This window comes from Erpetoichthys calabaricus, chromosome 13, assembly GCF_900747795.2.
Source record: "Erpetoichthys calabaricus chromosome 13, fErpCal1.3, whole genome shotgun sequence".
In the NCBI taxonomy this organism is placed as follows: domain Eukaryota; kingdom Metazoa; phylum Chordata; class Cladistia; order Polypteriformes; family Polypteridae; genus Erpetoichthys; species Erpetoichthys calabaricus.
This window is the reverse complement of record NC_041406.2, coordinates 1435264-1459350: the sequence shown is the minus strand read 5'-3', so window position 1 is coordinate 1459350 and position 24087 is coordinate 1435264. Positions and strand designations below refer to the sequence as shown.

Genomic DNA, 24087 nt, shown 5'->3' with positions numbered 1-24087 from the left:
GCACATCAGTGGGATTCCCAGTATCATAGCCATGTGGTGTCCCACATCCACTCACAGTCTAATTCTGCCAGCGGAGAGCACACTCCATGCTGATCCGACATAAGAGTGTGCCCCCTTGTGTATCAGGACTGGCATGACCAGCTGCAGGAGAGGGGTTTGTGGCTAGAAAGCTTGGGATTATGTGGATAAAGCAGTGAACGGGCACTCCTGTGGTGGTCCCTTGGCGGGTGTCCTACCAGGTAACTTACAGTACTCTAGTAGGTCTCCGTACCTGAACAAGAAACGGGCACAAGTGGGCTTCATGGTATACAGAAGCAGGGAATCCCCAAGGGGGCAGGGATGGCAGTGGCCTGGGGTGCCTGGACCTTTAATTGTGATCACAGTAGATCATTGGTGTAGTGTGCCCAGGATCTGTAAGTGGGCAGCGTGGTCTAGCAGAGACCACTGAGAGGTGACGAAGGTCATCCCCATCTATCTATCTGCAGTTAGAAGACCGAGGACACCAGTGGTGGGGACAGAGGAGTGTGGTGGGTGAGCCATCAGTGTGGCTGACATGTTGGGAGTGTCTTGGCTGGCACACCTCCAAATTGGCATTAGATCAGTGGCGTCAAACTCAAGAGCTGTGGACCTTTTTGAATGTGGCCCACGTTGCCGATATTTCAAACATGTTACACGTGCCCTGTGATGACTACCACCTTAAATGTGTGTTACACACGTACAGTTAGGTCCATAAATATTTGGACAGTGACAACTTTTTTCTAATACTTGGTTGAAAACCCTTTGCTGGCAATGACAGCCTGAAGTCTTGAACTCCTGGACATCACCAGATGTTGGGTTTCCTCCTTTTGAATGCTCTGCCAGGCATTTACTTTCAGTTGCTGTTTGTTTGTGGGCCTTTCTATCTGAAGTTTAGTCTTCAACAAGTGAAATGCCTGCTCAGTTGGGTTAAGATCAGGTGACTGACTTGGCCATTCAAGAATTGTCCACTTCTTTGCTTTAATAAACTCCTGGGTTGCTTTGGCTGTATGTTTTGGGTCATTGTCCATCTGTATCATGAATCAATTTGACTGCTGTATTTAGCTGGACTTGAGCAGACAGTATGTCTCTGAACACCTCAGAATTCATTCGGCTGCTTCTGTCCTGTGTCACATCATCAGTAAACACTAGTGTCCCAGTGCCACTGGCAGCCATCACACTGCCTCCCTCCACCGTGTTTTACAGATGATGTGCTATGCTTTGGATAATGAGCTGTTCCACGCCTTCTCCATACTTTTTTCTTGCCATCATTCTGGTAGAGGTTGATCTTGGTTTCATCTGTCCAAAGAATGTTTCTCCAGAACTGTGCTGGCTTTTTTAGATGTTCTTTAGCAAAGTCCAATCTAGCCTTTCTATTCTTGAGGCTTATGAGTGGCTTGCACCTTGCAGTGCACCCTCTGGATTTACTTTCATGCAGTCTTCTCTTTATGGTAGACTTGGATATCGATACGCCCGCCTACCCCCTGGAGAGTGTTGTTCACTTGCTTGGCTGTTGTGAAGGGGTTTCTCTTCACCATGGAAATGATTCTGCGATCATCCACCACTGTTGTCTTCCGTGGACGTCCAGGTGTTTTTGCGTTGCTGAGTTCACCAGTGCTTGCTCTCTTTCTCAGGATGGACCAAACTGTAGATTTTGCCACTCATAATATTGGAGCAATTTCTCGGATTGGTTTTTTCTGTTTTCATAGCTTAAGGATGGCTTCTTTCACCTGCATGGAGAGCTCCTTTGACTGCATGTTGTCTATTCACAGCAAAATCTTCCACATGCAAGCACCACACCTCAAATCAACTCCAGGCCTTTTATCTGCTTAATTGATAAGGACATAACGACGGACTTGACCACACCTGCCCATGAAATAGCCTTTGAGTCAATTGTCCAGTTACTTTTGAGCCCCTGAAATGAAGGGATTGTGTTCCAAAAATGCTTTAGTCGCCTCCCATTTTTATGCAATCGTTTTGTTCACCCCACTGAATTAAAGCTGAAAGTCTGCACTTCAACTGCATCGGAGTTGTTTCATTTACAATTCATTGTGGTAACGTACAGCAGGGGTCCCCAACCCCCGGTCTGCAGCCGTCTGACAGCCGGGCCGCGAGAGAACTGCCGGCAATGGCGACTTACTCAGACTTTTCAGAACGTTTGGCGGGCGGGGCTTTGCAGCGGTGCAGAGAGAGGAGAGAGGCCGAGGTGAGAGAGTATTACAATAAAGTATTTTTATGGTCCCGACAGTTTCCCCATATGACACGAGTCTATAGAAATCACGTTACTACGAAGTACATTCAACAGATGCTTTCATTACAACGAAGTGACCTTGAAATGCTTGAATGAATCATCCACAGAGCAGTTAGATCTGTGGTCGCAGCTCAGTTCTGCACGTTTGCACAACGATCCCCAAACAGAAACATTGTAAAAAAATCTCTTTCTTCGAACTTTCCTCGTGCTGTTTTTTTTTTTTTTTTTACTGTTTTTGTTGTCTGTGGTTTTCAGTGATTCCTTTTGCTTATTGCTTGTCAACATTTGAAAAACATCCATTGGAATTTAACTCATTGTCACCCTCCTATAGAGACGGCAGACACGAAAAAAAGATAGCAGTGTTAATGTTTGTGATGTGCAATCTGTTGGATTGGCAAATGTAAAGCATGTCTTTGTTATATGCAAAAAAAGAAGAAAAATCTCAGATTGCAAACGTATGCGAACTGCTTAATAACTTTAATAATAATAGAAATGTTATGTAAATTGTGTATAAAACTGCCCCCCCCCCCCCCGACCGGTCCGTGGAAAAATTTGCATCTAATAAAGTGGTCCTTGCTGTCAAAATGTTTGGGGACCACTGATGTACAGAACCAAAATGAGAAAAAAGTGGTCTCTGTCCAAATATTTATGGACCTAACTGTATATACAGCAGACTAAGTGTAATTGGCATGTGCACTTGGCATTAAAGTGCGTCTCCAGGGGTCGTCACGTGTCAGGGCACAGAACAGCGCAGTACGTGAGGTGCCCTTACCTGACCATCCTTCTTTCTTAATTTTCTCCACATGCCGAGTCCGTAGTTTTATTGTTGCCTTGGCAACAACAACAACATTTATTTCTATAGCACATTTTCATACAAACAATGTAGCTCAAAGTGCTTTACATAATAAAGAAAAGAGAAATAAAAGACAAAGTAAGAATTAGAATAAGACAACACTAACATAGAATAAGAGTAAGGTCCGATGGCCAGGGCCATCCCATCCGTTGACATATGTGTCCTTTATCTTCTCTCCCATCCTTATTTCATCACTGGCTGGTTGCCGATGTTGGACACACTCAGATTTTTCTTTGCGTTTCTTCCTTAATTTGGACTGTCAGGATTGAGCGCCTGTATGAGAATTGCTTGTGTGCCCGTCAGGAAGACTGACCACTGGTGTTCCTCAGGGCTCTGTCCTAGGACCCCTTCTCTTCTCCTTATACACAGGTTCTCTTGGGAAGGTAATAGCTGGACATGGATTCTCTTACCATTGCTATGCAGATGACACTCAACTCATTCTCTCCTTTCCACCAGATGACCAGCACGTCTCAACCCCCATCTCAAACTGCCTTGCTGATATCTCCTCTTGGATGACATCCCACCACCTCAAGTTGAATCCCAGCAAGACTGAACTCTTGTACATCAAAGGCAACTCATCTCCGAATCTTGACCTTGCAATCTCTTTTGACAACTCGGTTATCGTCCCCTCAAAAACAGCAAGAAGTCTTGGTGTCACTCTAGATGAAGAATTGTCTTTTTCTCCACACATCAGCAACCTCTCCAGGTCCTGCAGATATCTTCTTTACAACATCAGGAGAATCCGCCCCTTTCTCACTACAGAGGCTACTCAGCTTCTCGTCCAGACCTTGGTCATCTCTAAGCTCAACTACTGCAACTCTCTGATGTCTGGACTTTCACTAAAGGCAACACGACCACTTCAATTGATCCAGAATGCAGCTGCAAGACTCATTTTTAATGTTCCCAAATTCTCACACACTACACCTCTACTGCGGAACCTGCACTGGCTCCCTGTGGCTGCCCGCATCAGGTTCAAAACCCTAACCCTTGCCTTTAAGGCCAAAACTGGAACTGCACCACCTTACATATCAGCACTGGTCAAGCAGCGTGTCACTTCTCGCTCTCTCAGAACATCAAGCACTGCTCGTCTCGAACCACCCTTACTTAAAAGAAGAGGACGACATGCATCAAGACTCTTTGCGGTGTTGGCTCCTCAGTGGTGGAACGAACTTCCTCTTGCTGTACGAACAGCGGAGACCCTCACTGTCTTCAAACGTCGTCTGAAGACACACTTCTTTAAACAGCACTTGGGGGACTAAAGTCCCCATACTTTTTTCTACCCTTTTCTCAAAAAAAAAAGAAAAAAAAGAAATTGTACTAACTCCTAGTACTAACAACTTACTATTATTTTTTTCTAGCATGGTTTTGTGTACAACTTGGTCAGCGGTAACTTGTTTAATGACAGTAGATTTAATCCTAGCCTTAAAGACTGAAGAACAGTCGTAGACAACTAAGCACTGTTGTAAGTCGCTCTGGATAAGAGCGTCTGCTAAATGATGTAAATGTAAATGTAAAAAATACCAGGAGCCAAAGTACCCTTAAGACTGGATTTGTGCCCAGTCGCTGGACTGGCCCACAGACGCTCTACAACCTTAGCACTTCTTTAATTGTATATTTAATATATGTGCATGTTCGGCCAGTTTAACATTAGGGTTATTATTATTTGTATTATTCTGTCATAACTTTTGCTTCTTTCTGCTCTCTTCTGTTGTTTCTCTGTCACCACCACCTGACCACCAAGGTGCCATGCAGCCACCTGTGATACTCAGATGAAGGCGGGGGCCGCAGCTGTCCATGAGATCACCGCGGCGGATCCTCTTGGTATCATCTGCAAACTTAACCAACTTATTACTTCTATTCCTATCTAAATCATTTATATTTATTAAAAATGGCAGCTGTGGAATGGAAATTTTCAGTTTACAGATAACCGTCCTTTTTTATATTTAAGAAAATGTGTACTTGACAGTTTGCATAAACTGTATATGTGACCTTTAACATATATTACTGATGTTGACCTGTGTGAGCAGTTCAAAAGAATCTGACCTCACCAGAAAGCTGCCTTTATCAGAAATGTATTTTTATAACAGAAAGCTGCCTTTACCAGCACTGTATTTTTATAAACTGTTCTTCCTGTTTTACGAATAAGCTAAGCTATGAACTCATCTGTAACCGCCGTCTATTTTAAGCCCTAAAAGGCTCATGCATTAATCTGCCTTTATACGAACTTGTGAAGTTTGCACACAATCAGCTGATATAAAAGAGCTGAACTCTTTCCTGTCAGCGCGCATGCTACTGACACTCCAGTCTAGGTATGCAAGAATAAAAGAAAGCTTATGAACATTTCTTCTGGTGTGAGACTCTGACTCCTTCCATTTTACGGGTCAACAATTCTTTCTTCCACACAGCGGCCCTAGCACTGCAGCTTGTGGAACACCGCTCTTAACATCGGCCAATTCTGATGAGGTTCCTCACACCATCACTCTCTGCTTCCTGTGTCTGAGCCAATTCTGGACCCATCTAGAAACATCACCCTGAACTCCCACTTCTTTTAATTTGATGCCCAACCTCTCATGTGGCACCTTATCAAATGCTTTCTGAAAGTCCAGATAAATAACATCATAAGCTCCACTCTGGTCGTATCCTTTTGTTCCTCCTCATAGAATTCCAGCCTGTTAGTAAAACATGACCTCCCTCTTCTGAGCCCATGCTGACTGTTCCTAATAACTCCTGTCCTTGCCAGGTGTTGCTCAATCTTCTCCTTAATAATTCCTTCCATTAATTTTCCTGTGATGCATGTTAAGCTTACTGGCCTATAGTTGCTTGGATCTGCCTTGTCACCCTTTTTATATAACAGGATGATATTTGCCATTTTCCAGTCCTTCAGAATCTCTCCAGTGTGCAGTGACTTCCTAAAAATATGTGTCAAGGGTTTATATCTGAACTCGCTAGCCTCCTTAAGACCTCGCGGGTAAATATTATCTGGTCCTGGTAATTTGTTTGATTTCAGCCTATTTAATCTACGCTGCTCTTCTCCCTCTACATTTCTAAATCCTTCAGTATCTCCTTAGTAGTCCCTGTTACTGCTCTGAGGTTATGCGCTTGCTCACTTGTGAAGACCTCAGATAAACGTGTGTTTAGGGTGTCTGCTATTCCACTGTCTGTATCTTTTAATCCCCTTTTACTATTTCTGATGCACTTCACCTCCTCCTTGTCTGTTCTTTTACTATTATGAATCTCTTAGGGTCGTCTTTCGCCTTATCTGCTGTATTCCTCTCCAACTGTCTTTTAGCCTCCCTGATCTCCTTCTTAATGGTTGCCCTCATGTTCTCATACGCTCTACCATTCACTTTGCAGTTATTAGTCTTACACGTCTTATTCGTCTGTTTCTTCCTTTGCAGCTTCTTTTTTAACTCTTTATTAACCCACTGCATTTTTTTTATTTCCTACTAATTCCAAATTCAGGTCTGTACCTGTCCTGCATTACATCTAAAACATTTTTAAACGTTTTTAAATCTGCTCCTCGACTATCTCCACACTTGAAAGCTTATCCCAGTCCATCCTCCTTAGACTTTGCCCTACCAAAGTTCAACTTCGCAGTTTTAGTCTTTGCATCCGCACTCTTCATTATATTATGGGTCATATGACCCTAGTGGTTCAATCACCTCTGCCCCCTCAATTCTATCCTCATTTTTACTGATGAACATCTCTGGGGCGGATCTCAGCACCAGGGAGGGTGAAGCTGATTGGATCAATCTCTTCAGGATGATCTAAAATTGACAGTTTATACTAAAAGGTAATTGGCTGTGCAGTGAATAGCAACTGTAGGGGACACTAAAGGCTAAAACAGGAAATGCTGGCTGAGAATTGCGGATCTTTTGTACAATTAGGTTATATTGTAGCTGCCTGGCAGTAAGGAGACTAGGGTTCATGTCCCGTGTCCGCCATTCATGGAATATCATGTTCTCCCCGTGTCTGTGTTGGTTCCCCCTCACAGTCCAAAGACAAGCACATTAGGTGGACATTGACCCTAATATGTGTGTGTGTGTTTGTGTGTGTGTGTTCACCCTGTGATGATGGACTGGCACCCTGCCCAGGGTTTGTTCCTGCCTTGTGTCACATGCTCACTGGGATAGGCTACAGCAGACCCCCCCGTTATTCAGGACTAAGCAGGTTAGAAAATGATTGACTTTTAAATATATGTATGATTTACACTCGTACATTTTGTAAACAAAATATGCTCACTTCTCAAATTCAAGTCAAATTTACGTTTTTTTTTTTTAATATCTGTAAACTGCTAGTATTCTTCGGTATCATTTATTAAATATTGGGGGAGAGTGGCATTTTCAGCTTCCCTTAAGGCACCAGAGCCAACGTCATTTTTCCCACTCAATGCTGATTTTGTCCCCGTTGGCCGCTGTTTTTTTCTTTTTTCTAACACAATGAAATGGCAAATAAAAGGAAAGCTGATAAAGAGAGGAGGCAGACGTCAGGCAGAGAAGTTGATTCTGATGAGCAGGGAGGCACCCGCAGATATTGTTTGTAAAGAAAAAATGGTGGGAGTTGTTTGCGGATACATCCGGGCCTGAATCAGGAATACAAGGTGTTACTTTTGTTAGTCAATAAAATTGAGTTTGACCCCCCGCGCACCTCCATTAAAGACTCCAGTGAGTCTTAAGTAGGGCGGAGTGGTGGCTCTGAGGCTAGAGATCTGCACTGGCAATCGGAAGGTTGCCGGTTCGAATCCCGTAAATGCCAATAGGGACTCTGCTCTGTTGGGCCCTTAAGCAAGGCCCTTAACCTGCAATTGCTGAGCGCTTTGAGTAGTGAGAAAAGCGCTATATAAATGCAAAAAATTATTATTATTATTATTATTATTATTAATTATTAAGTGAATTTAAGAATGTGTGGGGCCCACTGGCATGTAGCGAGGTGCCAACACACAGAGGGAGCTCTAAATCTACATACGAGGTGAAGTGTGAGCAGGAAGACCTTCACAAGTCTACAGTCTGAGGCTCAACTTCCCCCAACCGCTAACATCAAACACTGTGCCCGGTCACATCAGCCATAAGTGGGCAGCAGAGCCAACCAAATGTGCCACACGTCACGTAGCAGACGACATTACTGACCTCTCCAGACTGAATGAGACGCTCTGTTCCATCTGGCAGCGTTTCGAACACTCGAGGGTGGGCCAACCCCAGCTTCCTGGACAGTGTGGCGTCTTCATCGCTGGCATCTGGGATACCTGGCAAAACAGGAAGGTCACGTCAAAGGCAGTTGACCAAACTGACGCTCTCATACAGATGAACAGACATGTCAGGAAAACAAGGAGACACATCATGTTCAACTTCTCTGTCTGTTATATAGCAGCTTTCATATCCATCTAACCCTCAAAATCAAAACAATTACACATAATGCCATAGCACCAGCCTCAGTGTAGTGGTGACTGGCGTAACATAAGATGGCTCAGTAAACACATCAGCGAGGGTGGCTTGAGCCGTTTCTTCATGCTTTCCCTTTTCTGTGCTCCTAACTGGTGCTGACTTGAGGCCATCGCTCATTAGGCGACTGTCAATAACATCGTTAGCCCCACTTGCCCCTCGACCACGGGCCCCCAGTGCAATGCGTGATGCGTGAATAGATGGTGTGCACCAAGTTGGTGCTTCCAAGGCCGGTAGGTGCCAACTGACACTGACTGGCATATCTCAGGCCATGGTAGTGTGACCCCCTGTATCCAATCAGAGTACAGAACTCCAGATGAGGGGGCGTTTTCCATTGGTGTGTCCCCAGGTAGTAAATGGTCTGTAAGGAGGATGCCCACTTCATGTACTGTACATTGGGCACTCCCCTTTACCCAGTTCGATGCCACAGATCACAGTCTTTTACAATTGTTCACATCTGTATCTTTTTCAGCATTAACAACAAAAGTCACACAGAGTGTCAATGGCAGGGCAGGCTGTGCCACCTGCACTACCAGTCTTACATGGCAGAGCCGTTACTTCATGTTTTCGTTTTTTCCTCTTTTCTGTGCTCCTAACTGGTGCTGACTTGAGGCCATCGCTCATTAGGTGACTGTCAATAACACCGTTAGCCCCACTCGGCCCCTCGACCTCGGGCCCCGGTGCAGTGTGTGACTTGCGAATAGGAATCCCACCATTCACCTTGTAGACACCTCACCCACTCTGAGCATTTTATAGCACCTTTACCGTCCATCTGTACGCCATGAATATTTCAAATGGTGCTGACTGGCCATCTGTTCACCTGCTACTTAGTTAAGGTCATATAGCGCCTTTCCTATTAATGCCCACTCCCGCCTGTCTCACTCTTACCAGTGCTTTACTTGATGCACTGCCTGCTGTTCATTTTCCTTTTCAGTATGGCGGACACCTCCCTCAGTTTGTGTAGTTTATAGTGCTGTTACCATCTTGAATATATTAAAGCAGTGTCTTTTACATGGTGCCTATTCCACACATCTGCTCCCTAATTCATTTTGTATAACGCCTTTCCCATGAATCCTTACACCCGTCTCACTCTTCATGTTTCAGACGAATCTGTCAATCTTTACCATCCCAAAACGCTTCAAAAAATAACCGAGAATGGCCTCAGAATCAAATACAGCTCAGCATCTGAATAAATGGCACCTGCAAGGCACTAAACCGTCACTCTAGAAAATTCATGCAAACACGATCATCCTCTGAGGCGCTACATCATAATTAATGAGCCTTCGCACTGCTCACAGACTTCACAGCTCGCTCGTGGGTGTGAAGATGTACCACTCCATGTATTCGGGGGTCCCAGAGCTACACGCTGTTACTGTCAGCCTTTCGTTATTAGGATCTGAACGTCTCAAAAGCTCCCACAGGGCGACCACTCCAGAGATACCAACTCAAAGTCTTTAACTTTCCTAACCAGAGCTGAGAGGAGCTGGAAAAAAAAAAAAAAGCGGTGGATGGCATCGTGGTGACAATGACAAGCTGCCGTCACAAAAGAAATCACACAGCAAACTGTAAAAGAAGGCAACTTCTGATTAGTACCTGCTGATTTCAGGGGGCTAAGCAAGGCTCTGCTGCCAGTAACGGGTGCAAGACGAAAAGTCACCTGTAGGTGTCGCTGCCTCTTTCAAAGGCAGTCAAAAGTTTAGGTTCAAATGTTACCAATACGAGATTATATTTGAATGTAGATACTAGTCAGGGTGCTGCGTGTTTGCATGTTTGAATTCCATTTGCTTTTTCTTTTCTGTTATTCATACATTTTTTTTGTTGTGATGTGTCAGGAAGTGCTTATGAATCAGCTTCTGTAACGTAAAGGACACCCATGAAGAAAAAAGTGACACTGACCATTACAGAAATGGGATAGATAGATAGATAGATAGATAGATAGATAGATAGATAGATAGATAGATAGATAGATACTTTATTAATCCCAAGGGGAAATTCACATACTCCAGCAGCAGCATACTGATAATAAACAATATTAAAGAGTGGCAGCAGGATGGGCGGGGCTAGATCTCCAAGACAGATATGAAAGTCACCACATGGCACTAAATTAGAAATCCAGATGCAAAAAGGTGCCACCTTCGGGGAAAAGCAAGAAGGGCAAAGGAAAGGTGCACTAAAAGAGTACACTAGGCACTAAAGAACAGACAGATATGAAAGGCACTATATGAAAGATTGGTAGACGGGTATGAAATGAAATTGAAAGACAGAGAAGACACTGTATTAGGGTAGAGAGGTATAGAAAAAAATGAACTGAAACAGACTTTTTTGGGAACCTCTATAAAATTTTAATTTCCCTTTGGGAACAAATAACATCAAATCAAATCTAATCTTGTGTGAAGACAGCGTTTTTAGATTAGATACGGGAAAATGGCTGTTAAACTGGAGGAGAGAGAAAGAGAGACATTGATATGAAAGGCACTACGTAACAGAGGACCATCCAGAGCAGGCACCACATTACATTAGATACAGTGCATCCGGAAAGTATTCACAGCGCTTCATCACTTTTTCCACATTTTGTTATTTTACAGCCTTATTCCAAAATGGATTCAATTCATTTTTTTCCTCAGAATTCTACACACAACACCCCATAATGACAACGAAAAAAGTTTACTTGGTTTTTGCAAATTTATTAAAAATAAAAAAATTGAGAAAGCCCATGTACATAAGTATTCACAGCCCTTGCCATGAAGCTCAACATTGAGCTCAGGTGCGTCCTGTGTCCCCTGATCATCATTGAGATGTTTCTGCAGCTTCATTGGAGTCCACCTGTGGTAAATTCAGTTGACTGGACATGATTTGGAAAGGCACACACCTGTCTATAGAAGGTCCCACAGTTGACAGTTCATGTCAGAGCACAAACCAAGAATGAAGTCAAAGGAATTGTCTGTAGACCTCCGAGACAGGATTGTCTCGAGAAACAAATCTGGGGAAGGTTACAGAAACATTTCTGCTGCTTTGAAGGTCCCAATGAGCACAGTGGCCTCCATCATCCATAAGTGGAAGAAGTTTGAAACCACCAGGACTCTTCCCAGAGCTGGCCGGCTATCTAAACTGAGTGATCGGGAGAGAAGGGCCTTAGTCAGGGAGGTGACCAAGAACCCGATGGTCACTCTGTCAGAGCTCTAGAGGTCCTCTGTGGAGAGAGGAGAACCTTCCAGAAGGACAACCATCTCTGCAGCAATCCACCAATCAGGCCTGTATGGTAGAATGGCCAGACGGAAGTCACTCCTTAGTAAAAGGCACATGGCAGCCCACCTGGAGTTTGCCAAAAGGCACCTGAAGGACTCTCAGACCATGAGAAAGAAAATTCTCTGGTCTGATGAGACAAAGATTGAACTCTTTGGTGTGAATGCCAGGCGTCACGTTTGGAGGAAACCAGGCACCGCTCATCACCAGGCCAATACCATCCTTACAGTGAAGCATGGTGGTGGCAGCATCATGCTGTGGGGAACTGGGAGACTAGTCAGGATAAAGGGAAAGATGACTGCAGCAATGTACAGAGACATCCTGGATGAAAACCTGCTCCAGAGCGCTCTTGACCTCAGACTGGGGCGACTGTTCATCTTTCAGCAGGACAACAAGCACACAGCCAAGATATCAAAGGAGTGGCTTCAGGACAACTCTGTGAATGTCCTTGAGTGGCCCAGACTTGAATCCGATTGAACATCTCTGGAGAGATCTTAAAATGGCTGTGCACCGACGCTTCCCATCCAACCTGATGGAGCTTGAGAGGTGCTGCAAAGAGGAATGGGCCAGACTGGCCAAGGATAGGTGTGCCAAGCTTGTGGCATCATATTCAACAAGACTTGAGGCTGGAATTGCTGCCAAAGGGGCATCGACAAAGTATTGAGCAAAGGCTGTGAATACTTATGGACATGGGATTTCTCAGTTTTTTTATTTGTAATAAATTTGCAAAAACCTCAAGTAAACTTTTTTCACGTTGTCATTATGGGGTGTTGTGTGTAGAATTCTGAGGGAAAAAATGAATTGAATCCATTTTGGAATAAGGCTGTAACATAACAAAATGTGGAAAAAGTGATGAAGCGCTGGGAATACTTTCTGGATGCACTGTAAGAAAGAAACAAAGGACACTAAATAAGAGATAAGTAGTCAGACAGATAAGGCGCTATATTAGACAGGACAGATATGGAGGTGAGTGTGTAACAGAGTGCACTGCACCCAGACAGACAGACAGACAAAGGCACTATATAACAGACAGGAAAGACCCCACATAGAGCTAGGCAGACAGATATGAAAGGCACCATATAACAGACAGAGAGAGAGAAGACAGAATACTAGGCTGAAGAGACCGATATGAAAGGCACAATATGAACGACAGGCAGACGTACAGAGAGGGCACTGCTTTAGCATTAGGTTAGCAAGCTGCAGATGACTGGCATCCTCGTGAAAAGGCTGATCAAAGTTCTTGGTGTGTGGTGCTCTGGTCCACTGCTTGTTGTGCCCCCTGCTGACAGCCTTTTAAATTCAGGGGGCTTGTCTATCAATGACCTCACTATATGGATCATAACTCCTGCCAGCAGAGTGGTGCCACCCCTGGTTCTGTTGCCTGGATGACAGTTCATATAAAAACAAGGCTCTACAACTGAAGGCTTTTTCTTTTTTAATATCTCCAATAAGACAAATGGACAATTAAACACTCATATCAGGGGGGTGCACCACTGCGGACCACTCCACTCCCACCTGGAACAGAAAGGTTGTTAGTACAATCCATCAGGCACCCTGCTGTTTATAAATAAAACAGGCAGGAGGGAGGATTACAGGGAGGACCACAATGGAATGCCACCCTGAGTCCTTGTTGGGTCGTCTTGTCCACTTCTCCCCTGGCGCCATGCCCCTAACTCTATACCTGGCTACTGGGGTGCAGAACATGATCAGCCCCTCGGCTCTCAAGTCCCAGCTGGGCAGATAATAATAATAATAATAATACATTTTATTTATATAGCGCCTTTCCCATGCTCAAGTGATGCCACTCAATGACCTCTTTACTAGTTAGAAATAAACTAAGAGGCCATTACAGCAAGCGCCCCGCCTGAGGCATTAAGTGGAGAAGCTCCCTCACAGCCATTCAGCAACATTCACGATGAATAAAAGCGGCTCTTTAATGAAGTGAGTCGCCCACAAAGCAAACAGCACCTCCCACACGCCGCCAGCACGATGGGCCCAAATGACCTAATTGAAAATGTGCTTTGATTTCAAGTAATCCAACTTGGCACTGGGCCTTGATGTCAAGGGGTCAGGATTAATCCCCCCGAATGGGATGGAGAGGTTAAGCGGCTGACCTGTATGTGTGTGTGTGCGTGGCAAAGTGTGACGTTTTAATTGAGACCTCCAGCCGAGGTCTGCCTGCCAACTGATTGACACAACTTATTGGTTTAGCTGACTGATGGCACCGACTGATCCTAGTGGCCTACAAATCATATGTGGACAGTGGGGCTATTTGTACCCCTCCAGTCGAGGGATCACACAGAAAACGATCCAAAGAGGCAGAGGAAGGGGACTGAAACCTTGATATTTCAATGTAGTGCCCGTCGTAGTGCTCACCATGACAAGCCACTTGAATGATTTCAACAGGTGAAGAGACTTGCACAGGGAAAGGAAACAGGAAGGTTACAGCTTACACTTTAATACTTCAGCCACTTGGGGGCAGCATATCAAGAAAAACAAAAAAATGAAGCAGGACAAGCAAATGGATAAATGGATAAGTGGATGGATGGATGGAAGAAGAAGGGACTGCGGAGGGGTACAGTCGCACGTAAAAGAGCCCTTTGGAATTCCCTGGATCTCTACATTGATTCCTAATAAAATGCGCTCTGATCCTCATCTAGGTTGCATTTCTAGACAAACCCAATCCAACTAAACCAATGACACACACAGGCGGACTTTTCATATCTTTATTGAGCACAGTGCAGCAGACTGGACAAAGCAAGTGACCCTCTGTGTTAATGTTAAGGGCATCTCCAAAAACTAACTCTCGTGTAAGGAGACGAGATTGGGCACGTGGGTGGCACGGGAGCCTCGTCCTTTAAACAAAGGCACACAAAGCTAATTTATTGACAAATCAGTTACTTCTTGTGTGAACTACCCAACGATCCAAACAACCGTCACTGAATTATCACCTACCTACCTACCTACCTACTTCAGTATTTATTTATTTAAAGAGGTTCTGTAAAAAGCCAAATGTCACCCTGAAACAAACAAAGTTCTGTCTGTCTGTACATCTCCAGGAGCCTGCAGGTAACTTCCAGCCTTTGTCCACAGGGTCTCCCAATATCTCCAAAGAATTTCATTTTCTCTCACACCCCAAAGATGCATGTTGGGGTTACTCAGCGCCTCTGAATTGACCTGGTGTGAATGAGTACGGGTGCTTGGCTTTTGTTGGTCTGGCATCGCATTCAGGACTGGTTCCTGTCTTGTGCCCACTGTTTTGGGAGAGGCTCCATCCTCCAATGACTCCTGTGCTGAAAGAGCTGGGTTAAAAAAAATGGAGGCAAAGTCAGATCTGAAGGACGTGAAGACAAACGGCTTTAACTGTGCGAAGCAGCCTTCAGTAGACAACGCAGGGCTTTATGAATGTTGTTCAGCGGTTACACCAATCTGCCCGTCACCTATGAGCTTCTAAATAAGGGGCTTACAGTAGGACAGGACCGCAACACAAAATCAAAAACTGACAGAAAGAGTCAGGGCACCAGGTGTGCGCCACGTCAAGAGGCCTGCGTGCAGATCAGTGATGAGGGTCCTCACACTCTTCACAGTACACAACCAGGTCAGCCTTCCCTTTTGCATTTAAAAGTAAAGCACGACACGTTTTTGATTTTGAGGGAGGCGCACAGGTTTCAGCATCTCAAAGTGGCCTATCACTTAGAGCAGTGCTGCCAAAGACATCAATGAAATGAGGAACACAAACAACAACAGGTCAGCACCGTGGACAGATAAAGTAACAGTGACTCTGTAAGCCTACAATGGCATCCTTGAAATGCAGACATGTCTTGAGCTCTCTGCCACGTACCGTAGAGCTCGGCACCACAGACAGATCCTGTGACGTCACCCCTATAAATGCAGACATCTTCTTCTGTATTCTCTGCCACTTTCCACACAACTCAGAACCACAGACAGATACTGAGATGCCACGCGTCTTCAGACGTCTCTGCTGCTTACTCTGCAGCTCAGCACCACAGAGAGATGCTGTAATGATGGCACACCACAAATGCAATCATCCACTGAATTCGGCACCATGGACTAATATTCCAAATGCTGACCTCGTCTGTAGTCTCTACTGCTTACTCTACAGCTCAGCACCACCAAAGCAATGGCACACTGCAAAGGTGAAGTCTCTACTGCTGAGTTCACATTCTGCACAACGGACATCATACCCAGAAACGCTGTACCACCCACGGCCACCAAGTGATGTGTGACGTACTGAAATGGAGAATTTGTGTGAAGGTGGGTGGTGTTCTTAATCACATTTATGTTTTATATTTCTTTACTTAGCAAACACTTTTATTCAAAGCGACTTACAAGAGGGCGGCACGGTGGCGCAGTGGTAGCGCTGCTGCCTCGCAGTTAGGACACCCGGGTTCGCTTCCCGGGTCCTCCCTGCGTGGAGTTTGCATGTTCTCCCCATGTCTGCGTGGGTTTCCTCCGGGCGCTCCGGTTTCCTCCCACAGTCCAAAGACATGCAGGTTAGGTGGATTGGCGATTCTAAAAAAAATTGGCCCTAGTGTGTGCTTGATGTGTTTGTGTGTGTCCTGCGGTGGGTTGGCGCCCTGCCCAGGATGTTTCCTGCCTTGTGCCCTGTGTTGGCTGGGATTGGCTCCAGCAGACCCCCGTGACCCTGTGTTCGGATTCAGCGGATTAGAAAATGGATGGATGGACTGACTTACAAAAGACTTCAATGTAATCAAGTAAACATCAGTCTGGGGACTGCTTAGGAACAAGGTGACTGCTTTGTTGTATAAAATCTACAAATTATTCTCTATATTATTATTATAATATTTCGCTCAATCCCATCAAGATGAATTCAGATGTAGGACACTTGTATAGGCATTATAATAAAAAGGCATCTCCTCTTCTCTTACACCTCACTTTTATAACAGTTGTTCACAGCATAGTGCTAAAATGGTTTTACAGCCTGGGAAAGAAAGACTGAGCCACGCCTCAGGATATTGATTAATTTATGGATGGACATCTGGGACAACAATTTGGTTAAAGGGAAAAGACAGATTAAAGAGTTTGGGCAAAAGTCATCCATCATATTGACAGACAGCCAATCAGGTGCATGCAACAATCATGTGTTGTGAAACCACGGCAAGAAATTTTATAATAAATATGCCTCATTTAAAAGCAACGTCAGAAGAAGAAGAGAAACAGCGACGACAAAAGAGCGACGTCAGAAAAGAAAACAAAGACACGTGTGACCAGTTTTCATCCGATCGTCAGTTAACAGCATTTTCATGAACATTGATTGCTAAATCAAACGCTGCCTGGGACATTCATTCTTGACATCACTGAATCCTTGTCGTCTCTACATTTATTCGTAAGCCTTTTCTAAAGACTATATATACAGTATATATATTGTCACGCTTGGGCCACAGGTTTGCACAGAGACACAGGAGGTTGTAGAAAAAAGGGAACTTTATTCAAAGTACTGCAAACAAACATTTGTCTCTTTTCAAAAGTTTAAACGTGCTCCATGACAAGTCACAGATGACAGTTCCGCCAGGAGCAGAGAATGTCTGAGAGTGAGAGAGAGAGAAGGAGAAGCAAGCAATCAATTTAACAAAACGAAAGAAGCCCATGCAGGCTTTTTAAGAAGGCGGAGCACCGCGCGAGAGGCATATTACACGACAGAGCCGGTCAGAAGGGAACAGAGGAATGTGAAGGTAGTCCGTCCATGTTTCTCAGGGGTTTTCCTAGGGGCGTCTGTATTCTCTGGGGGTGCGATCAGCTTTGCAGCTCACAATATATATATATATATCCAGACTTTTCTATCAGTCTTATTTTTTCGTATTCTTAGTTCCAGTGGTATTATTATTATTCCTGTAATAAACACCATGCTGCTTTTCACTTTCTATGCTTTGTCCTCATGTCTAGAGTGATTGAAGTAATCAGTTTGATTTCTTTGAGCACCTTTGTGCGGCCGGAGATTTGCCATACACTCTGTGCTGCGAGGTTTATTAAGGCTGAGGATGAGAACTCCACTCACTAGTAGGGAACAGGAGGTCAAGTAAGGAACTCTTGGCTGATAAATGGCCGATAGTCAAGGATGCTGAGCCTTTGTATGTTTAAAAGTATCCTTGGAGACCAAAAGTAATATTTAGGTCTGAGATATCATTAAAACATCGTATGTTGTTTGTGCCGATAAGTAAGTAAGTGCTGAGAGAGTGACAGGCTGTGTTATTCCTAAGTGCTAAGGGTTAATCAGAGTGTGTGTGTCATTCATGGGGCACTGTTGTGGTTAGGGTCTGTGTGTGTGTGTGTGTATGTGTGTTCATCTTAAAGTGCAACAGTAGACTAACCCGATAACGAACTTGACGAGAACACTTACCCTTGAGAAAACAGGTAAATGGTAAGTAGAGGGAAATACCACGATAATACAGTGACAAAACTGATTATCACAGGTGAAGAGCTCAGAACAAAATGTAAGCTCATTACGCATCATGGAGGACAAAACCTAACAAGGCTGTCGGCAATCAGAGAGAAATCCACCTTCAAACGCTTCTTAAACTCATTGAGGGAGTCCGAGTCCCGAATGGAGGCACACAGCTTGTTCCACCAGCGAGGTAAACCACAGGACAAGTCTGCATTGAGATCTGATGCCATGTAGTGGTGACATCACCTAATGGCATGGGTGAGCAGACCTGATGGGGCATGAAGGAGCATTAAGACTTCACCAAGTACCTCAAGGTATAAAGGTGCTGACCCACTGACTACTCCAAACTTAACACATGCTACAACAGGGAGCCAATGTAGTGATCTGAAAAGAGGGGAAACGTGCCCATCTGGGCTGGCTGAATTGCTGCTTCAATTTGAATTGGTGACACATGCCAGTGGTCCTGCCTAAGACAGCTGCAGTAGTCCAGATGTGACGAGACCAAAGTCTGGACCAGGAGTTGTGCCGCAGACTCATTTAGATATGGGCTGATGTGGTGATGTTGTGTACAGCGAATCTGCAAGGCCGAGAAACCACAGCAACACGGTCCCTGAAGGACAGCTGGTCATCAATCAACACCTCAACATTACGTACTGACTTCAGGGGTGTTGGTGACAATGACAGATGAGTAGAGGTGGGGTGCTGAATTGACAGATGTGCTGGGATAAGAAGAAGGTCTGTGTTTGCCAGGTTAGGCTCGAGATGGTGTTCCTTCATCCATAATTAATAAACTGGGAACTGAGTGTATGCAGCATGGAGCGCATTTGTATTTTTATATCCACACACACATACAGTATATGGGTCAGTGGTGTGGCAAACAGCTAGGGCCCTTACCAGGCCAGGACACCCCCACGATGGAAGGACTGGGAGAGAGCGCTTATTTATAGGGCAACCTCCCCTGGAGCACTAGGTGGCAGCAGTGCCTTGGACTCCCACAGGGCTCCTTGGGAATTAGAGTTTGGAGCAGCCCAGCTGGGTTCTGTTGGCACTGCCAGGGGGTGCTGCAGGAACTGTTGAGCCTTGTTTGACAGCACTTCTGCCACACCCGGAAGTTCCGCCGGAAGGAGGTTGTTGAACACCTGGAGTCCTATAAAAGGAGCCAGCCGCCACTATTACGCGAGCCAGGGTCAGGTGGAAGAGGACGAAGCTTGCTGGAGGAGGAGTGAAGGCAAAGAGAAACAAAGAGAGAGGAAGAAAAAGACGAAGAGGACTGTGCTTGGTGTGCTTAAACTGTGCTGTATGGGTGGGAAATGGTGGAAAGAAAAAAAAGAAAAATGAAAGTGTGTGCCCAAACTTGTGTCCTGCACCTGTCTGTGTGGGGTTTGGATGGCAGGAGCGCCCCCTGCAGGGTACTGTGATTTATAAGGAAAATATCACAGTGCTGGTCATTTAGGAAATGGTGTGGCACACTTATGGAGCGCTACTGGCTCACTGCTCCCTGGTTTCCTTTCTTCAGACAAAGAGAAACAAATGAAATGATTTCAAAGTGTTTACAAGTAATTCTTACAGACACAATAAAGAACAGACATCACCGCTGGATTCCTCGGTGTTTGAAACATTGGAAATGATGCTCAAAAATTTCTTAAAAAAATTAGAAGATTAAGACATTTTCTAAATATGCAGCAAAATGAGAAATTAATCCCTGCATGTATTTCTAGTAGGACTGACTACTGCAATGTGGTGTTCACTGGCAGCTCATTCAAAATGCTGCTGTAAGAATCATTACAAAAACTACAAAGTATGAACACATTAAAGCTTAGGGCTAATTTCCGAATCCTCCTTCTTACATATAAAGCTTCAAATGGCCTAAGTCCTGCTTAGTTACTCACTACTTACAAGCCTGGCTGCACACTCTGATCTCAAGATGCCAGCTTGCTTATGATTCTAAGATTTAATAAAATAACAGGGAGGTCGAGCTTTTAGTTAGAGGACCCTGAAGCTGTCTGCTTATATAAGAGATGCCCCTTCAGTCTCAGCTTTTAAATCAGGCTAAAGACTCACCATTTGAGCCTGGCACACCCTGACTAGAGCCTGCGGACTAGCTGTGCATACTGCATTTCTGTTTGATAGTCATTTGCACAGAAATAGAAGTATCACAATATCTTTAAACTGTTACTAACCCTCCTCTAGTCGGTTTCTCTTCTCGGTATCTGGATGTGACACTTGCTGGCTCTAATGCATACAGAATAGTCATCTGGATAAAGCAGACATCAGATGGAAAGACCCTCTCATCCCCTGCAGAACACCCAGCAGCAGGCAGGCGGCAGGTAGCCGAGGTCTCCAGGATCGTCACGGTGTCTTTGGCTTTCTCTTGTACACTTTTAATCTCCATTGTGGTCAACAGGACACAGTTCATCAAATAATTAATGGACTGATTTATGTTTAAATCGGTTTCTGCCTTGTTCTTTATATGCTTTAAACAAATCTGCAGTTACAGGTGTAGCAGTTCTGTTTTTAGTAATTGGTATCATCTGCACTTGTATTTTACGTGACAATTGTTCACAGCGCCCTGCACCTGCACTCAGTGAAGAGCACTACACAAAAAATAAGTTGTGTTGTATTGTATTGGAAAGAGCAAGCAACAGTCGGAAAAAAATGAAAGTGGCCCACCAAATCAGGACAGTCAGGGTCCATTCAGGTTATTCGGTTTGGTACTGGTGTGTCCCGCTGTGCGTTTGAGCCCATCTCAATCTTTATATGTGATGTTTCTAATCGTATTCCATCTGTGAACGTGTCACTCGGCTCCTCCCTGTACTTGGTGAAGGGTCCTTGACAAAAATGAGATTGAATTTTCCACAACACCATTTTTGTTTTAACCCTTAAACTGCCATATACTTGAGGGGGTGGGTGGGTTAATGCACCCCCTGGACACCAAATACATTTTTGCTGCACTTTTTAAGGAAATGTCACAATTCACCAAGAAAAAGTGAAATTTTAAAGGAACACACATTTTTTTCATGCAAAGAGCATCACAATTCTTGAAACACTCATCACTGTACACACCGCCAATGAACAGTAAAAACTATTAAGAAAACTACTGGAACAACCTGTCACTCTATGTACAAGGTGCAACTGACGCCATTGAGGAAATTCAGTACATCACTGAGCCAACTGTGCTTGAACTGGCTGCACACAAAGGTCAACGCCGAGGCTGGCAGGCCAGTCTAGTGAAGCGGCTGAATCCCAGGGACAGTGAGGCTGCAGGGGGTGGCAGTGGTCATGAGCTGGCTGGTCAACGAATGTATGGTACGGACTGATCAGCTGAGGCGTGCTGGCAAATTGCACTGGGAACTGAGGATAGCCAGTTCCGGCGGTTTAAGGGTTAAAGTGGGGTACCCCTATTATAATGGTTGCTATGATGCAGTGCCCTGTCACTAGGGGCGTGGCCTTGGAAGTCACATATAATGACATCGCAGGTGTCCAAGACTGGGGATTCAAACACACAATTCTTAAAGCGTGTGCTTGTGTTGGGGTTTAAGGTTAAAAGATTTTTTTGCCTCATTTAAAGACCTTTGGATTAGATTAGTGATTAGACTTTTGGTGATCATGTGATCCTGTCTTACTGGTTTGTTCAACAGTCGCCCAGTCACTGTCCCTTTTCTCTGCCTTTGTCATGCTGCCAAAACACTAAGTGGACATCAGAAGCCACTGTGGTACTCCAGCACTCCAGCTGTCCACCCTTTTCATGCCCGACTGGGGCAGGTGGCTATTTACAGTTTCATGTCGTTTCTCCTCTGCTAACCTTCTCTGCCTTTAGAATATTCTGTGGGCTGGAAATGCACAGGATCACCAATAAGGGGCGCCACAGCACAGCATAAGATGATGCAGACGATGAAGATTTGTGGAAACTGCAAATAAAAAAGGAAGAGTATTTATAGACTACGTACCAATCATGGTGTCCAGGTGCCCAGGAAACTCAAGCTTAGAGCTGATGACAACAGGGATCTCCATGCCAGTCAGTGGGTTCACTGCGGTCACCGAGGTCAGGGTATCTGCAGATGACAAACAAGGCACATGTCCTTAAGTCTGCTGTGACCTGCCCTACCTCATCATCATTAATGCAACACTTGTGTCAGGAGGCAGCAGCCGGCAGAGGCGGCCTGGTGGGATTCCCAATTAAAAGCACAAAGGCAGCGGGAGTGGAGCTGGAGAGGTCTGATGCATGACGCCAAACAACAAGGTAATCTGAGAAAAATGGAAGTGGTAAAACAAGAGGTTGCCCTCAGCAGTATGATGTGAGAGTTAAATGATCTAAACACGGGCAAGTGGAGAGCTGCACCCTCCGTACCCGTGGCCTCCTCTTACCACCTTCTGCTTCATGAATGTAAATGTCACATACCGGTGACATCTACCAAACCAGACAGCAGAGACTTGGGAGTTACTCGAGAAAATAAGCAAAAGTAAGCAAAAAAGGAATCGCAAATAGGACGTTAGCAAATCATTTGAAATGACATCCATTACGCCCCTGCATGGCACTATATAACGAGCAGGTCCCTCATTAATTGCAGTGTGTTCTTGGTGTCCCGGCTCTTATATAATCCATTTCTGTTTCTATTTACCCAACAGGTTTTAAATCACACATGAAGTGCGCCCCCTGTTGGAGTCATTGTGACGTACACCTATACCTGCTGAGTGGCTTTCATTCTTGGCAATGACTGGTCGAGTCTTAATGCTGTTTTAGTTTGTATATGTGCTATGTGTGATCTTATAGTACATCATAAGCGTTATGTTCACTGTGATATTACAACATTTACGAGCACAACCCGAGAGAGACGCTGCTCAGGTGTCCACGAGCTGTCAGAAGGGGCAGAGCCACATGGCACTACAAATCTGAACCGAGTGCTGAAGCCCGGCTCGGGGGATCAAAAACCTGAGGCCCTCTGCTCAAGTCCATCGAATCGCCACCCAATGCGACAGTCCCTTCTTCTTCTGTCTCTCCCCCTCAAAAGGGAGCGTTACAATATTTTAGATATTTCTAACAACTCATAGTATTTGCCCCCCTTTTTGTCTTCTCTGTTTTTGTACATTTGTCACAATGAATGACTTCAGATCAAAAACAATACAAGATAAAGTGAACCAGAGTAAACGCAGAACACCATTTTTAAATTGCTATTTGATATATTTTAGTTATCCTGTATTAATAAAAAAAATACAGCATTTGATTTATATAGTGCCTTTCCCGTGAGAAGGTCCTTTTCCCTTTCTAAAGTTGACATCTTAGCCAGCAGAATGCCAGGCAGCCCCTGAATGTCTTGCGTCAAATGAATTCCTCTTGTTGATTTGTTTTCTTCCTTTCCTTTACTTTTTCTTATTAAAGATGCTACTGGACATGTTGTTCCTCCTCACTCGCCTTGGGTTGCATGGCCTTGACTTGGAAAAGCCTGAATCTTAATTGAAAGTACGCAATTAAACGGTGGGGTGGCAGCCCTCATTTTCATGCTAGGGGGCTCTCACCTTCAAGCCCCCTCGCTAAACCAGACATTTCAGGCTGCCCATGCGCACACTCACAGCCGAAGGAGCCAAAAGAGCCAACATCATGAGCTGGGCACAGGCTGGCAGTACCTGGCATGAAGACAATGTCACAGACTATGAGAGGCACAGGAGGGGAAACTGCTGAAGGAGACAAAGCAGAGGGCTGCTCTAAACATTTTAATAATACATTAAATGATGGATTTATTTATTTTGAACACCACCTGGTGGGGCTGCACTCCACTGGCCCTCAATGCACACGCGCCACTGGCACCATTTGAAAGGTGGGATTAGTTACTCCCGTCCCTAACTAGACTAATGTCTGCATGTCGTC

General features: G+C 44.7%; 1 protein-coding gene across 1 annotated transcript in view; it reads right to left on the bottom strand.

The window, feature by feature from the left end:
• lars2 (leucyl-tRNA synthetase 2, mitochondrial) overlaps window positions 1-24087 on the bottom strand; it is a 173181-nt gene that overhangs the window by 48688 nt on the left and 100406 nt on the right. The window contains exons 10-11 of the mRNA XM_028817869.2: window positions 22172-22276; window positions 8246-8361 (exon numbers count right to left, since the gene is read on the bottom strand). Of these exons, the coding sequence (XP_028673702.2) occupies window positions 8246-8361; window positions 22172-22276 (221 nt within the window). The remainder of the gene's footprint in view (window positions 1-8245; window positions 8362-22171; window positions 22277-24087) is intronic.